A 19,308-nucleotide genomic window follows, 5' to 3' on the forward strand; every position below is an offset into this window, starting at 1 on the left:
CCTTTTGCGTAATAAATCCTTGTCGTTTCATCAAAATTAGCGTCATAGCATTGAAACTTCTCCCCAGCCCATAAATACATGTAAGCCCATACGTATGCAAAAAGTTTAGCATTCTCTGTACGTAACAATACCGTGAGTTCCATTAGTCGCTGTTTCTGCGAATTAAGAAAATTACCCCTAATTACCGAAAAAGAATTGCCCGGCTAAACGAAACGCTCATGTGACTTTCATTACATTTAACTGCGCGGCAAAAAATAACATTTACGACAGTCGAGAACGCTTTTAAAACTTATTCTGGAAAGACAGTGTGTTGTGTTTTTAATGAGATCGGATGCGGAGCATAATTGTTAAAAGCGTGCTATTGCATCATTGAGCACGCACCCGAATAAAACATGCAGAATGTGCAATGCGTTAATTTCCGGTCACAATCACTATTGAGATAAAGCTTTATTTACATAAATACATCACCCTACTTAAGATACTCGGGATATATACTTAATTCTTCTGATTGGCTGTTGTTCTTTTATTATTTTCATTGATTGAATGAACTTTATTTGTAACTTTCGTCTGTTGGAAATTAGTTTTTCAACGTTTCGATTGATATATGTTATCGATTAATTGGCATTTATATCTTCTCTACTTGAAACTTGCTGAAAAATTATTAGCTTGAGATCCAAAACTGGTCAATCCTCATTTTCTTATCAATTTAATGAAATTCAGCTATAGAAAAAATAATAATATCATCTATAATTAATAGAAACATAAAAATTATAGAAGGCTATGACGTAACTTTTCAATTGACATTTTACGTTTTTACCATGCACGATCTACATTTAAAAATTACAGGAAAAATGAAACAAACTATAAATCTCGACACATCAACAGCATAAATTAGATGAAAAAAAGGCCGTAGGATATTTCAAACTACGATTTAAGATATTTTAATTAGCGAGCAATTTAGGATAAGAAAATAATAACATTCTTTCTTATTTACAAAATCTGCATATATTTACACGCGTAAGGCACAATGTGTATACAAGAATATACATACAGCGCATTTGACGCGTAATCTTTTATATCCAACGAGAGAAACAAAACCGATCACTCATTGGATATAACGATGCCACCTCCAGGTATAACTGGATGAATTGATACATATTAATATATCCATAAAAAATAATAAATTAATTAATGTTACAAAGAATAATAAAGATAAGACACAGATGCATACAAAAACGCTCATATGGCTTTGATAGCGCAATTGCTGTACGGCCACTGCTATACAGAGCAATGTCTTCGATAACGGAACTCGGAATAGGCTAATACACGAGACTGTAATATTGACACATGTAATAGACTATTTAAAATAAACGTTAGGAATCCTTTACTACGAAAAGATACATTTTATATCGATACAGTAAGATTTGATTTCTGCTAAGCCACGGTGTATTGAAATCCAGCCAGCACTATAAATTGTACGAATGCATGCAAAGATTCTCATTGCAGATTGAACTAGCAATCTTGACTTTGTATCGGTCTAATACAACCATCACACACAAAGGTACAATGGCTTAAACCTTGAAAAACTCATTCATACATTGCGAATACGAATACTCGCGCTCTATTCATGCATCGTAATCGTAATTTTGTTCATTTTTATTTTATGCACTATCTGCAATTACTATGGATATAAATGAATACAAAAAGAACATTAGCGCACAGGATTTACACACATTAAAAAAAACTCACATTCATACGTACTTGATACAGAAACGACTCTCACCAGAAGCACTTTGACCCAGTGACCTTAATGAGTATTATTATAAAGTCGAAGTCGCAATGAAACTTGACAAGTGAATAACAAACTTTTATGTTTTATCTGGTACTCGTATCTTCAAAACGAAAATTCGTTTAACTCGAGTCGCAGTCTTCGGGAAACATATACAATACGTTTTCGAATACGCGTGTGTGTGGTCACCAGTAGGAGCAGTAGCAGGAACAGCAGCAGCATTTTCACCTTAAGTCATGGTATTCGTGTCAAGATCACGACACGATTTCGCCGAGAGGCGACCTGCGAGAGGTCAGCTGCTACTTTCGTCGAGTCGGTGCCTCCGGCCGAGAAAGGGTCTTCTTCTCTTGTCTCTTTCTCTTTCTCGAGCGCGAGGCTCTTAACAATCTCGGAGAGCTCCTTAATATTAACGGTAGAATCGTGAGAGTGAAAAGCAGTTCCTGCTTCAAAGACGATCCTTCTTACTTTCTCTTTCGGTCTAGCCGATTGTGTTATCATGGAAAAAACATAAACGTATCAGACTTGACTTGTTTGCATTCACCTAATAACATGGATAATTTTCTTTTTTCAAATAATTTAACAATTCATACTGTAGTCTGTTCTTTTCTACATGTGAGAATGCGCTTGTTATTACCACTCGAAACAATCTGTTCTAAATGGCACTTTCACTGATCATTTTATCTATTATTATCGATTGAAACCTGATGTAATAAAAAATCTACTTTATCCGTAAAAAATATTACGAATGTTAGTACAATACATACATTGATAATAATATTCCGAATTACGTCGATTTCTCATTTTCTTGATTTGTCTGATCATTCGATACAGAGTCAGCTTGTTTTTCATTGTTAGATGTAGATCTCACTTCTTTATTAAAGTATAATGCTACTTTGCTTTCTTCAGATGCATTACCCTCTTGATCTTGACCATCATAATCGATTGGACTCGTGTCGCTCCTCGACTGCTTATGCTCTCCATTACCTTTTGATTGACTTGCGGGAATGGATGAACTTGCAGCAAGTGCTAAATCAGAGCCATAAGACTGATCATACGCCTGCGATTGAGGCATTTGTATTTGAATTTGTCCACCAGTAGGTTGTTCAATGGCAGCTAAAATGTTCTGCAGAAGACCATTTGATAAGACTTGGTCGTGTCTGATGTTACCATTAGAAGCTTCAGCTCCATAACTATCAGCGGATTGAATTTGAAGAGTATAGGTACCCTGAGATCCTTGAATTTGGAATCCATCACCATCAGAAGACAGAGTTTGTGCAAGAGCAAGAGCTTGTCCACCCTCTTCTGACTTGATGAATTGAGTAGGGTCAACTTCAGTAGATGGTACAATATTTTTTGCTTCTGTGCTATAACCCTGTGCTGTCAACGCTGCTGTTAGTGCTTCAGCTGTAATACCATCAGATCCCTGAAGAGACGAATCTGCCGACAAGGAATTTTGGCTATGACTTGAAACATCTGAGAATTCTCCCGTGACTGACTGAACAAGATTGCTTCCAGCTGCACCAGATTGATCAGCAGCTCCATGCAGGACATCAATAGGATTACCATAACTATCCCTTAAATCTCCTCCTTGTTGATTATGGCTTTGTAATTCAAGTTGATTCATATTTGGAGTAGCGTAATTTGAACCTAATGCATTTCCTACACTATTATCTGGAGTTCCATATTCTAAACTCAAACCTCCTGCATTGACAAAACTATTTTGATTAGATAATCCCAAATTTAAAGGTTGACTACTAACGAAACTACCACCATTGTTTTGACAATCGTAACCATTGCCTGCTGGAGTACCATAAGTCGGTACAATTGAGTTTTCAATACCGCTGTATAAATTACCACCAGAGCCTAGAGATGATGGACCCTTAAAGTTTGGGGCTCCATATGTTAAAGATGGAGCAGGTGTATTAAAATCATTAAATGACAATGGTGTTCCATAGTTAACGTTGGGCGCGGCCAATGGAACTTGTCCGACGATTGAATTAGATTTTCCGAATGAACTAGAGGCAAAAGAACTAGAACTAGAACCAGGGAATGATGATGAACCTTGTAAACTTGGCAGTTGTTGGTCTTGAATTTCTGGTACACCATAAGTCTTATGTGGTTTTACTGAAGAAGGAGGAAGGTATTTATTCAAATTATTAAACAACCCAGCTGGTACCGAATCTCTGAATTTTGATGGTGGTCTTCGAGGTGGAATAAATCCTCCAGGTGGCGATCCTGATCGATGTCCTCCTCGATTACGATTTCTGTTTTTCTGAAAACCTGTGCCAAAGTGGTTAAACGATGAAAAACTTCCGCCATGATGGCCTGACGAAGAAAATGTACCACTAGATGAGAAAGATGGTGGACCATAGTTTCCTGAAGGTGCTGGCAGTTGTTGCAGAGATAAGTCATCGCCTCCTGAATGTGAATTTCCAAAGGCAGGAGTCCCGTATCTGTTTTTAAGTGATCCCCCTTGTAATGCACCTGGATTTGGTAATAATTCGTAACCAACTGTTTTAACTATTGACAAGCCATTACCAAATTGTCCACCAGAATGGTGATGGTCTATTTGATTTGATGGAGAACTTGCAATAGGTGGTTGAATGTTATGTATAGGTTCATTCTGAGGAAGAGGCGGAGGTGGTAACCCATCACTTTCATGTGATTTAGTTGATTGCGAAACTGTTTGTTTCAAATTGTGATCTTCAGGATTTGCAAGTGGAATTCCGTAAGAATCATGTGGAATATTAGGATTTGTTATGACTGGATTTACATGACCGATGTCAGAGCCACGTCCATCAGCTTCGAAGTTGGGAGTACCACTAGCTAATGGGGGACCATAATCATTGGATGGAGGAGGAACACCGTAGTCATTCGATGGCGGAGGAATACCGTAATCTTTCGATGGCGGAGGAACACCGTAGTCATTCGATGGCGGAGGAACACCGTAGTCATTCGATGGCGGAGGAATTCCGTAATCTTTCGATGGCGGAGGAACACCGTAGTCATTCGATGGCGGAGGAACACCGTAGTCATTCGATGGCGGAGGAACACCATAGTCATTTGAAGGCGGTGGTGGTGGTCCATAATTATCTGATGGGGGTAGCTGTTGTTGTGGAACACTTACATGTCCAGCAATTGGTTGCCAACCGTCGTATTTGATATCCGGAGGAGTAGGTGGAGCTGGAACTCCCGCAGCAGGAGGTAGCGGAGGTCCATAAATATCGTTATTACCTGGAGATCCAAACTGTTGTTGTTGTGCAGGTGGTGGGCCATAATCATTTTGAGGTTTCGATACAAATGATGCTGTTGGTTTCCTCAGTGGTGCATATGTGTCTGATAGAGGAATAGGAGGACCGTGGGCTGGAGAACCGTACTGTGGAGATGGAGCTCCATTGAATTTCGACGGTGGACCATACTCAGGCTTTGGCAACCTACTTGAAGGTGGTCCATATTGAGGTTTAGGTGGACCGTATTGTAATTTAGGAGGACCATATTGAGGCTTAGACGGACTATATTGGGGTTTAGGTGGTCCATACTGAGGTTTAGGAAGACTGTACTGTGATTTTGGGGGTCCGTATTGCAATTTAGAAGGACCATGTTTTGGCTTTCCTGGACGGAAATTCGATTTTGGTGGTCCATAAGTCGATTTTGGTGGGCCGTATTGAGGTTTTGGCTTGCTTGGTAATCCATAAGAAGAACTAGGTGGTGGAGGTCTTTCTGCTGGAAGTGGATCATAAACTTGAGGTGGACGATGATCTCCTGTCAGTTCAGGTGGTCCATAAACGGGTGCTGGGCCAATAAAACCAGAACTCGGTGGTGGTCCATAATCATCAACAGGTGGTCCAAATGAGTCACTAATTCTATCTTCTGCAGCTACGGAGTCACTTTTTTCATCATCTTCTGTTGTCGAAGGAGCCTTGTTTATAACTGCAGTAACTTGCTGACCTATCAGCAGTACGCAAAATACCGCAATCGTTACCTGAAACAAAACAAATTTTCTTGTGAATAATTTTTGTCTTATCTTACTATGGTTATAGAAACTTAATTTTAATAATTATTATATGAAATAACAATCATTATAAATTCATTTTAGATCACGTAGATTTATAAAATAAAAAATTAAAGTTAATCAGTTTCGCAAAGCCTGATGGAAAATTCGTACCGCTTATTTATAAAGAGTGATAACATTGTTTTTATTTTTTTTTCCTTTTTCTGTTTCTCAAATTTTGTAATTACTAGAGTGAATAACATTTACCTTAACATTTTTACTGGTACAATTTTATAAAGTTATATTCAAGCAAATTAAGCGAATAAATAATATATCGAATAAATCTATACAGTCGTTCGCAAAAAACTGATTAATTGTCAATCGATAGTAAGGAATACACTTAAAAATCTGACTCTCTTGGAAGCGCAGTGGAACGAGACGGGTAGACGAACCGAGACATATTTCAACTCTAATGAGCTTCACAGTTAGTAGGCCGGTAACACGATGCGGCGGTTTCGCCGCTCAATTATAGTTCGTGCGAATTTATCGGGGACCGTGAGAAATCACGGCGCCTTGTATATACATAGTTGGGCATACGACAACGACAGCGATGGGAAGATGGAACGGGAACGTCTGCTTAGTGAGCGCCAAGAAAATTATGTAAACGTGCGCATTGCAACTAACGCGTGCCCGCGTTGCGTTATCCACTGCCAAGACGTACCAAGTGGCGTAACCCTCAAATGACTGCACCTATATCTAAAATGGTAAATGGCTTTTTTACAGAAAAAGGTTTGCAACGAAATTATGTTCACCTCGAATCCAATAACTTCAGGTGAAGAAGTTTCCCAGAGTACTTAACATTCCAAATGCATTTTTAATTATGGAATTTTATATAATACTCATCGCCTTGGCTGTAAATTTGAAGAAACATTATTCAAAAATCTAAAGTTCTTCAAAAAGGTAAGAAACGTTTGAATTTACAAAAGAATAACTAGAATACTTAGACCGAGAGAATTCATGTTATGGAAAAAGTTGACTGTCTAGAAATTATTCGAGTGAAAAATCATCTGTCTCAAAAGTCGCGTGCGCAGTTGACGTATGTAATTCATGAAATTCAAATAGAAGAAACTCAGTAATACGCGAAAAGTGGCGGCTTGTCAACGCGACTGAGAAAAAGAGAGAGAGAGAGAGAGAGAGAGAGAGAGAGAGAACTGTTAGGAAGTGGTACGATGGCCGCGATGCAAGGCTAACATAATAAGCCACTCGAGCGCGCACTTTCTCTCGCGCGATATATATATGTACACGCGATGCGTTTGCAGCTTCTCGTCCTATGATATATGCTCCACGATTGTTTTTTCTCTTTAACTGCTGCTGTTGTTCATTTGTATATTGATGGGTAATCACGATGATCTTACACACTCGCATCATAATAATTGATTTGATTCAAGATGATATTCAAATTCGATGGAATTAAAATCAATGGTTACGGCAACCCTGATTCATTTCACGAAAATCAATTGTTAGTCAAATATTGGTGTACATAATATATATATATAAATGGCATCAGTAAAAGAACAGCGGATTGTATAATAAAATTCATTTATAAAATAAAAAAAAACGAAACACCTGCATTGCAAGTCCATAATTACTCCAGTAATTTTAAAGCACAAAAAAAAGCCTACAATCGCTTCTACTTCGTGCTCTGTTCTTCGAGGAATCTACATAAAAATACACGTCCGGTTGAGATTCGGCAAATAGCAGATATACAAACTACTACAGAGACTGGTAGGCGTTTTATACGAAGGGGATACCTTTGCGAAACATTATTCCACAATGCCTTTATGACCGTGTGGCTGTATAAAGTTGCCCAATCGAGATTACTATACCGCATTCGTGAATCTTAGTGTATAGCTTGCAGTAGTTGCAGTTTCAGCGTTACACCGCGTAATTTTTCATTTCATTAGATCCGCGGTTTTATTGGCATCCGAAGTCACGAACTTGGCATTTCGCGGTTCGTTTTCAATTTCACATTTTTTTATGCAAGCTAATCTTATCAGAAAAACTTCCACCGAGTCTTCTATTTGAGTTTCAAATTTTGTTGTGTGTTTTGCGGTAAAATTATTAAATTTTATTCGAGATTTCACAAAAAAAGTAATATTTCTTGTTGCGTTTTATTGTTGTTTGCGTATTGCGTGCATATATTATGTGAATTTATACAAGTAACTTGTCAGGATTCTATTCATGTTATCATCAGACAATTCAGCCACTAATTTATAAAAAAAACATTATGTTTTGCATGGGAATATCTAGTGACATGATGAATAATCAAAAATCAAATCTATTTATTTATCAATACATTATAGTTATATTAGGTGCTATTTAAAATTTTTGAAATAACATCTTACATTGCTAATACAGCATGTTCATACGATGATTAAATATTTCAGAAAACATTTTCATTTCTTTATTCTAATCTTTATTGCTCAATTAAATTAATTGGATATAATTTTTATCATAAGATGAATCCTAATGACAACCAAATTAAAAATAGAATATCATAAATACAAATGTACAAGATATAATTCTCTACTTATAACTTCATTTCTTATAAAAAAACTCATGAATATTTATAGGATTAAGGAAATCATTGGACTAAGGTTTGTATCGACAATCCCTTATGAAACACATGATTAACAGTATGGCAAACTGTTTTAATGTAGCCCTATCCTTTTTGACAGCCAACTTTTTAAAAATTTCTCCAGAAATCCCCTCAAAACAACACTCCACCAATCTGTAATCCTTTAATAATATCGAATATCATTGTTTACTACTCAAAGAGCTCATTCCAAGTAATTTTCATTAATTTTCCACAACAACGAGGTACTAAACCACTAAATGTTAACTCACAATGGTCACGGAAAGAAGCTTCTGTGTAGCAAAGAAAAAACCGAGCAAAGTTGATTGCAGGGTATAAGAAGTTTGCGTGCTCAACCGATATTATACATGGGCGTACATACAGTCGTACAGAAGTCAAAAGGATGTGATTTGGACGTACAACGTTGTCAGAAACGGAAGTTGATTTTGAAATCACGGTCACTGATGACGATGGCGTCATTGATACGAGAACACATGTCACGGCAATCAAAGCAATCAAGATGATTCATTATGATTTTGAGGATTAACGAGTTAATATACGTTTCACTCAGTGACATATATTGAGATTTTGTCTAACATTCTTTGTTGAGATGATTAATTAGATACAAAGAATAATTAGTTAGACTGCAAGACAAACTTCTCCACAAAGTGACATAATCCTAATAAATATTTCACTAGAAATCAAAATTATCCATAATACCCTTGTACCCACAAGGTATTTGCTTCTTGAACTTTCATCATAACTATACTATACATATAGCGGATACCTTTAACTCGCTCCTCTGGGTCAGCGAGCTGTTCTCATGCATAGTCATGCTCTAATCACGGCGACATGTGCATCCCCTTACACCTCCTTCCTTATCTCTCTGCCTCAACTCTCCGACGCTGATTATTAATTTCATTTAGGTCCCTGTATGTATACATTCGGTCTTTTTTTCTTTTAGCGTACGCGATCGTTCATCTTGCAATCGATTATTGAAATTATCATAATAATTTTCTAGTTCTTTAGTGTTACCCGAATAATTTCAGTTTTTGATAGGCTGCTTTAAACATAATATATTTTTCATAGAGTTCACTTTAATAAGAAACTAATCAATGCCCCTTTTCATATTATATTTATAACAGCCATCATTTCAAATGTTATCCTTTACTTATTCTGCGGCGTAAAATAATAATAGTTGTTGTTACAATATTTGAACAAAATTTCTTTTGCTAGTGTAGATTTCTTAAGTTAATCCTAAATATTCTATCTAATTAATGATTGAGTAAGGCTAAATTTTTATAGAAAAGCTTTGCTTATCAATTGAAAATGAAGAACATTAATGAGTTTTTTCATATTGAGCTCCATTAATCAAAAATATAAACATAAAAAGCACAAATCAACAGCATGTCCATCAGTGCTCGTGCATAAATAGAAGTGAAAATTTGAAATGTCGGTTGGTGTATTCAGAGTTAAAGTTTAAAAACTGTGCTTGAAAACACAGTAATATGTGTAGATTTTTATAAGCTTTAGTAGGTCAGTAATACAATCACATACACGGAATCGCCGAATCATGCGTCACACGCTACTTTCTTCCAACTTCCGATCGTGATCCTTTTCCGGTTAATTTATGGAAATTAATGATATTCATTCAACAGAATTTCTACCTATAAAAACTTCATCGATAACTCGTCCGTAAGATAATTTACACATAAATGCCATCAGGAAGTCAGAAAATGGCGATGTTGTTACAAAAACAATGATGGACCTACTCGATTTCGCAAATTTACAGATTTCTCGCACTCTCTCTCTCTCTCTCTTTTATGTCCCTTATACGGTGCAACTGCCTACATTCATACACTTTTTACTTCAACAACAATTTCATGTAAATGTTCCTTAATGATACGGAGAAACGGTGTAACAATCAGAAAAAAATAATTTCTGCTTTGAATTTTTACTTTCGCGAAAAAAACGATTTAATTAATGAAAACGTGCCTGTAAGGAGCTAGAAAAATTCTGGCTTTTTACACTGGGAACAAAAGCTAAAAGCTTGGGTAGAAAGTTAAACCAGTAAGCATTTAGAACTCACTACTACCGTAAATAAGCTAAAAACGATATAATAGTCCTTATGCGTAACAACGTAATTAGCCTTGAATGAGTGGTATTTGTATGCGGAATAAAACAAAGCAAAATGATCCATACGTTTTATGCCTAAAACTGATGTTTTATGCAACTCACCGATAAATTGCGGAAATATTAAAATATTTTATTCGAACAGACATCTGTTTCCAGGAGTACTTGATGAACCGGTAAAATCGAAATTAGCATCGATTATATTATCGACTGATAAAACTGCAAAGTCAAGTTAACTACTCTTTACAAATGCGTAAAAGGGAAGAAGACGCTCTTACTGGATGCTAATTGTACAATTTTAATCGATGCCTAGTAACAATTCGTTTGCACGATCAACCCTGGCATTTGTCGCGATATGTCATTTTATCGCGTGACATCACCAGCAAATTAATAGCTTTTTTTCATTCGTGCTTGAGTAACTATGCGGTTGTATCTCAAGATTACGTGAAATTTCTCGATAAAGCAGGTAATTAGAGAAAGTTTGATTACTTTGCTACGTTGATTGTACAAATATCAAAATAGAATAAGCTTACTATTACCACATACATAGTCATCATGTTGTTGGCACTGATTGTTATTCAATACGCAACGACAATTGGAATTTATATATTTCTGATGGTCGTATTTATATTTTTTTAATAAACACTTGTGAAAGCCACATTGCCCAATTTTCGAAACTCAGAAATTTGAATATATTGCGTTATCCATCTTGGAAATGGCAGTGACATCAGCTCTAACGTGTATGTGTCTCCTTTTACCCGCATTGTTCCGGCAAAGATAAATTTCAGAATTTCTATTTTATTTCCGCGACAAGAATAAATCAAATAAATAAACTTAGAACGTAACTAAATGAAAAACACAATGACTTAATCAAACTAGAATTCAATAATAAAAGAAACTTATGATGTCACTGAACTTACCTTGAATCGCGCCATGGCACAATCTTCAAATCACTGAAGAAGACCGAAAAAGAAAGAAAATCCAATCACTAATAAAAGGAAAAAATTGTCGAAACGAAATGCAGTTAAACAGTCAGTGTAAAAAGTGCGTACAGCCGAGAAGGCGTCTCTCACATGGTCGCGTTGTCACTACAGACACACACGGGAAATAACAGTCGCGGGCACGTGCAGTGCGGCGCGCACTCACTCTGCGGCCGAGAAAGAGAGAGAGAAAGAGAGCAGCTCTCTTTCTCTCGAAAAATTCGTGTTGAGCATGGAGCTGCTCAGTCCTCGACTTATATAGACTCTCTCTCTTCTCCTCCTTGCACACGGCGGCGGCTACATACGCCACTTGTGAAGGGACCAGTGACGACGCCGGCGGCGGCGGCAAGCGCCAGGTGAATCTTTCTCTCTCACTCTCTCAAAGTTGAAAAGGAAGGGAGTAAAGCCAGAGGTGAATGGGATTGCGGCGATGCGTATACGCGCACCGAGTAATACACCATTGCGCTGCAAGTTTCTCGTGTATCTTATTGCACTCTGGTATTTCGATGAGCGGCGCGTTTGAAGTGAATCAATCGACTTGGTTGGTATGACGTTGATTGATGTTTTACTTAGAATATTGGTTCACTTGCTTGCCGCAAATTTATTGTTTACTATAGCTTTTTTTACCAAATAACACACCATTTCTGTGTTCGATTTGATTTTTTAGTGCATGCTCGTGCACATCATCCATCTGGCACAAGCTATTGAATTGAAATTGATCTCGAACGACGAGATGTGCGTTTGGACTAGTCCTTATTTCATTTGCAAAAACTCGTCCGGCACTTGTGAAAACCCAACCGATGCCGACCGATCAAAATATTAACGATTATCATTGAACTATTGAATTAAAATAATTTTTTTGGTTAAAGTAATGTGATTTCACTTTTACAAGGTATTATGTAATTTTCAACTATCTAAGGTAATTGAAATATTACAATAAATATACGTCGATCAATGACATAAAATTTCACACATTGATAAATGATTAATTTAAGAGGAACAAGTATAAAATATTTAGTAAAAGTCTTGATATCCATCAGTAAAATGAAATTGACAGTTCAATAAATAAAATGAAATAAATGAAAGAATTGCATAAGCTACAAAGTACAAAAAATAATATTGTTCGAAGTTAATGACAATGCGATAGTAATAAAAAATTATACAAAATTAAAAGAATAAGTACTGTGTCGACGACTTCAAAAGAAACTTAATTTTATCAAAATCATTGCTTCGCCTTCATGTTTTAGATTTTAAGTCGATATTTTGGTATGGAAATATATATAGAAATACAATTTGTGAAGCAATCCATAACAATATAATAATAATAATAATAATAATAATAATGAATGAATGAAATAATGAATTTCCTTGACAGAATTCAATAGTTTTAGCAACTTATCGCAATCTGTTTTGATAATTTAAAAAATTTGTGAAAATCATAATGTAGTGTATAAAAGCTCGCCATATGGCAATGAGAAGGTCATGATAGCATTTCGTTCAATACAAATTAAATCAGCTTAATTAGAGGCAAAAGAAATGTTCGTTCGTGAGAAAGATAAAACTAACAACTTAAGCCCATCGAATATGTGCTAAACATGGTAAAGATATACAAATATAATCGCTACACACACGTATGTGTGTGTATTCATAGATGAAAGCATAAGCAATATAATTCGATGCTACGGTCTATAGAGCATTGCGCAGATTTCGTAAAGCTATAAATCGCTCGTTTGGCGATAAGCCCATTACATATAGTGTACCAAAATGCAAAGAGAGCGCTCGCAGATAAAGCTTCGAGAAGTTCACCGACAGCCACAAGCGAAAACGAGAAAGAGAAATCCCTCACACATATACAGAGACAGTGTGTGTATATATACACATACAAAGAGAGAGAGAGAGAGAGAGAGAGAGAGAGAGAGAGAGCAAGAGAGAGTAGTGGGGAAATTCTTGAGCGACAGCAACAGCAGCAACTCCTCACACGCCGACGAAAATTCTCTTAGTAGAGAAAGTAGGTTATGCACAGAGAAGATGCTCCGAGAGAGACCCGATCGACCCTGAGAAAACGCCTGGAAGTGCGAGTGTACAGCGGAAATTTCGACGGACAAGTCATACGGACTCTCAATTTATGGCTGCCGGATATGTCAATTGCTTACACTTGTGACCATGTGCTTTGGAGAAATTTTTGGTATTTTTTCATGGGTCAATTGAATTTATCTTAATGGTTATGCGGTCGATTCATCGATATTCCGGTTTTTCATTTGACGTAAATATATTCGTAAATCGGAAAACTATCATTTTTTAACAATAACAAATCATGTAGATTGTAAGAAGTACTTGGTTGCCCAATTCCTTTGAACGTTTTATGACAATAACGAAATAAAATATTATGTAGAAGTTATGCAGTTACAGATGACGTAGAACTTAATCATTCGATAATACATGTTCCATGATCTTTATACCTCAAATTATTGACATTGAACTACTATATTCACGATTAATCACAAGATCTTTCTCTTTTCTAAAAAATGCTTCTCTACATCTGTCATTCGATATGTATCTGCATAATATAACGCAACAACACAGCAAGAACTTGAACGAGCAGCTCTAGAAGAATGTTGTATTGTTGTTACATTGAATGTTATATAATATCAAAAATTGGATCAAAATTACAATACAAAAGCTGAAAATACTTTTTTCTTGTTTCGCGCGTGGGTAATCTTATGCAAATATATTACAAAAGCGTGAGTAAAACTCTGGCATTACAAAGCGGAACTGTGCGACACTATATGCGAGAGGCGATCTTTTATGAACGTGTGTGTAGTCAATACATTCACGAAAGTCTGCGTTAATGTAAGAAGTGAGACATAGACATAGGAACAATGCAACGTTTCACTAGGCTTTGTTTTTTAATGATTAAGATGCTGTAGAAGCTGTATGTTGATCTGTGACATCTAGAGAGAAAGATTTTTTGAATAAAAAGTGTGTTACAGTTAATGTATTCGGCTAAAGATAATGTTTAATCAATTATTCGCTATCTCCCTCCCTGCTTAAAGTAATGTTCAAAAAGACATGTTACCTTGAGCTAATTGCGCGAATAATCAGATATCAAAATATTGTCATTAAAATATTATATAAAACAACTTACAAACACCGACGATAAACATCATACTCTCAGCAAACACATCTTTGGTCATATACTCCCGCCCAATAATCTTTGTCCAACCGAGAACAAATTATAACTTTGCAGCTTCATATCACAGTTGAAAATGAACATACAGAGCTTTGCAGGCACAAATAAAAACAAAAATTACGAAATTTTGGTCATATCTTTAACCGCTCACTGGTTGACAAATTAAAAAAAAAACCATTTTATAGATCTTCTCTGTACTATGCAAAGCTATTTTGAATAAGTGTTTAAAAATATTTTTGATTTAAATTCAGCGATTATATGAGCATTTCCTTCTTAAACAACGCCTATATTCATAGCTATTGATCTTGGAAAATTCAAATTGTAAATAGAAGTTTACTCAAAAAAAAAATTTTTATTTTATGAAAATACGCAAAAAATAATGTCATTATCATATGAAAATATTTTTTTCAGATATAACACCAAGTAGCCTAATTTTTCCAATATTTCATTTTTCTTCACTTTGAAAGAATAAAAAAGATCATATATACTTGGAGCTATTCTTTTTATTATAAACAAAATTTAATTGTATGCTTATATATTCTGCTTACAAAATAATGCATTTTCTTAAAAGTAAACTTTTTTTTACAATTTGAATTTTCGGAGATCAAGAGCAATGAATATAGACGCTTTTTCTGAAAGAAACGCTCATATAATCGCTGAATTTAAATAAGAAATGTTTTTAAATAAGTGTTTTACACAGTAGAAGAAAAGAGCTACAAACAGTTTTTCTTTAATTTTTTTCAATTTTTTTTTCAAAATAGCGAGTGGTTAATGATATACCAAAAATTTCGTAATTTTTGTTTTGATTTTACCTCATTAAACGCAAAAAATATATCTTAGTATAATATTATTATACACCAATTAAAATGGCTTAAAAATACCGTTCCAATAAGCTCCCACAGAGATTTGTAGGTTTATTTCCAGACGAGATAAGGAGCTTCAAGTTTACAGTCGTTTTGTTCTTGGGTGCGGGCAAAGTTTTTTAAGCAGGAGTGTAAATTTAACTCATCTTCAAATGTTAATAAAATACAAAATACGATCTACATTTCCAGATACAATGAGTATCAGCATCTCTTCTCAAAAAAAGAATAAAGCGTCTCATTTTGAGTAAGCGCGAGAGCATTCACAATCGTCTTATATCCCTCATACCCCATTTATTTAATCTGTAACGATATAAGTTTGTTTCAATTAACCACAAGAAACTTATACATACATGTTGTAAGATTTTCATTTGGCAAGAGTAGCGCTCAAAAGTGTTTGGACTCATAAATCATTCAGTGACCGGAAAAGCTTCGACGGATTGTATTGTATACAACCAGCATCGACGGCGGCCGATTGCCGTATGCACTTTATTAGATTGAATTTCCCGAGCTTTTGTCACTTGGGACATTCCAAAATAGGGTTTTGGCAGATGATTTCACGTATTGCACTGGTTTACATGAGATTTATGATGACTTTTGACAATTTAGTTGCATTTCGAAAACTTGATACACTGTACTTGTATAGCAGTTATTTGTTGGATATTTTTTTAGAAATACTTTCGAATTTCTTTTCTAAATAAAATATTTTGTTACCAAATTAAATACTTTCTTTAATAAAATAAGAAACTAGGCGATCAATGTAAAAATATTTTCTTTATGAATACAACAAATTGAAAACTTGACTATTTCCGGGGAGTGCATGGAATTCGATTATTGAATTATTGTGAATTGCAAAATAAATGAGGATAGAAATTTATTTAAAACTAGACTATTCAATGTGTAAATATAACAATGAAATTGAGATTTTATTATAATCTTTTAATAATATAAGACTAAGACATTCATGCTCTTATTACTAAATTAAGTGCAAGTATACAAAGTGGCGTTCCTAGCCGAAGAAGGCACTTGAATCACATGGCAAAATGAACGACGAAAAGTTTTCTCTTTCAACTCAATGTTTTTGTGGTTTTCCAGAGTGCATTGGTTCTCTGGAGGCAAAACAGGCAACAACAAGTGACAAGTTAAGCCATTAAAACATCTGACGAATTGTCCCACGCAACAGAAGCAGTAGCACTCAAGGCAAATGAGAAAAGATAACGAGCGAAGAATCACTTTTCTCTTAATCGTGGAGACATTGAAATTTCATCGCGCACCGCAGAAAGGATACCTCAAGGACACTCTCCACACCATCTACTTTCAAACGTAGTATATATCCATTCGGAGAAATTTTCGATGTATTCGATTGGAACTTTCGTTTTGACCTTTAAAATTACGGCTTGGAATTCTGATAGCCCACATGAATGAATGATGCTCGTGCGCTTAATTCCACTAATAATACGAATCCTTATAAGCGTGTTAACATATTAAGTTTATCTGTGTATGGACCTACTTTTGTTACATGACTGAAATTTCGTGCAGTGAGACGTATATCTGTCAATTTTCTAAACGTATAATTGGGGGAAATTAATTTTATTATACATTTTATCCATTGGAATACGTGTTAAGATTGAAGTTACAAGAGAAAACGTGCTGTAAAATTTGTAAAGGCAATTTCGGCCGTAGGCGTCAAAGAATAAAATTTTCTCCTTATTGAACACAATTACCTTTAACTTTTCAGTTATGCCAGATTCGCATAAGAATGCCATAAATTTTAGAGGCAACAAATACTTTATTTACAAATTTACAATAGAAAAGATTTTGGATTAATCGAACAAGCAACAAAAATTAGCTTTGACATATTTGAAAAATACATATTTTGTATTCTTGCAAATACAAAACTTTAAGAGCTATTTCATGTCTCAAATCTCGAAGCTCGAATATCAATAACGGAATGGTACAGGATTTTTTAATACACACACTAGCGAAAACGGCGAACGACATTTCTATTGTTTGATTGGGCTATAGCATTGGACAAAGTAGTGGTTCTCCGTAGGTAAACAAGTCGAAGCTATTTGCGACAGCGTTGTCGTCATCGTCAGATCGCCGCCGCTGCTACGATCACAGCAATGTGCGAATCGTGAAAGTGCGTCGACGACGAGACAGCTCAAACAAAATGTGCTCAGCATCAATAGACAGGAGAACGAGTTTCATTCGTGCCGATGTTAATTAAAAGTTCGCCAGTCTGAGAGATGAAAATTCAATCGTTCCCCAAAGTTCGAGATGCAAAAGAAGACAGAGAGAAAGAAAAATTTACAGGTGACATTCAGTTTGCTTGCTAATATTTTTTTACTTTATTTGTCACAGCCTTAACATTTTTCAAGATTGTCGAATGTGTACACTTACATGACAATAATAATTAACCTCACGACATATAGATATTTCTTTGTTTTTTAACAGTGGTCCATTATATTTTACTTAAAACAACTTTTTCTCGTAATATCTTATAAAGTTTTAAGTATGTGACGAGACGTACTCAAAGATTTGTTTATGTGTTACAATTAGTAATACGGCTACATTAGTTTCCAAAGTAATTGAACATTTATCGTATGGCTGTATATTTGCTATCGAAACACAATACGATCATCAATATCAATACACTTCCATATCGAACCGATCAAAGAACAGGAAAGGTATATACAAGATACAAAATCTAATTTGTACACTACTCTAGGCTCAGACAACGAACATTTTCTCGATCACATTGGTGATCAGTTCTTAAAAGTGAAAGTTTTATTTGTGTGTATAGGCTCTTTTGTTCCTATAAGCTAAAATTGTATGATTGTTATAGGTTATTGATGACAACTTGATAGAAATTTTGCTTTGGCGTTATTCATCTTATTTTAATGTCAAAGAAAAAATGCCATTTATTTTATTGATAGATGATGGATTAACTAAGAAAGTATTTCTATTTATAGGTTATTCTTTAATTTTCTAGTGCATACGTATTTTCACGTTCAAACTCAGTTCAATTGAACAAAGTGAAATTTTTTTAATTGAGGAAATCAGGATTCATTAGCAAGTTTTATATGAAATCAATCATTCCTTTGGTAATTCATTGAAGAATTCATACTATTTACGAGATATCAACTTCGAAAAACCTCGATAAAGTCAATGTGAACAATTGAATAGGAAGAAATATCGGCGCATCTTCATCTAATCTTTGGCGTTTTCGTTCGTGTATATACGTATACATAGTAACAAAATCACGACTACAGCTGTGCGGTGGCGAAAGCAAAAATTTATATTTACCATGGTCAAGGCGAGGGAAGACATAAAAGTTTTAGGGTCACGGTAGATTGGAATGCGCGCAGGTGCGCCGCCACTGCAACTTTCCTATTCTCTCACCAGGTCACCTCCTCACGTCTAACTGACCTAAGGACACTTTGCTTTTCTCGTTTACTTTCCATTTCCTACATTGATATCATTAATGTTTGCTATTGTGAGATTTAGATAATGAAAAATAGTTTCTGGATTTTTTAAAAGTTTGAATTGAATATTTGAAAGATCTACTAGTAATAGCTTTTGTTCGTTGATCATTGAAAGGTGAAATATTGAAATTTTATGACACAAACGTTATGTGAAAAGACCACAAGTGAAACGTCACTTTTTTATGTACGAACGAAAAGGCAAATACGTAATACAGTATGACTCATCAACAATTTATAATGAA

The 19,308-nt window shown here is 35.3% G+C and overlaps 1 protein-coding gene across 1 annotated transcript; it reads right to left on the reverse strand.

Annotated features, from left to right (window-relative positions):
- Positions 1-2,573: 2,573 nt before the first annotated feature.
- LOC131671421 (trithorax group protein osa-like) lies at positions 2,574-11,483 on the reverse strand. The gene is made up of 2 exons (XM_058947811.1): positions 11,469-11,483; positions 2,574-5,771 (listed from the first exon to the last, which is right to left on the reverse strand). Exons 1-2 carry the CDS (start codon positions 11,481-11,483, stop codon positions 2,574-2,576), a joined length of 3,213 nt encoding a protein of 1,070 aa, XP_058803794.1.
- Between the last annotated feature and the right edge of the window lie 7,825 nt (positions 11,484-19,308).

The sequence above is a fragment of the Phymastichus coffea genome, unplaced genomic scaffold, assembly GCF_024137745.1.
Source record: "Phymastichus coffea isolate CEN01 unplaced genomic scaffold, Cenicafe_Pcof_1.1 PCOF00125, whole genome shotgun sequence".
Taxonomy (NCBI): Eukaryota; Metazoa; Arthropoda; class Insecta; order Hymenoptera; family Eulophidae; genus Phymastichus; species Phymastichus coffea.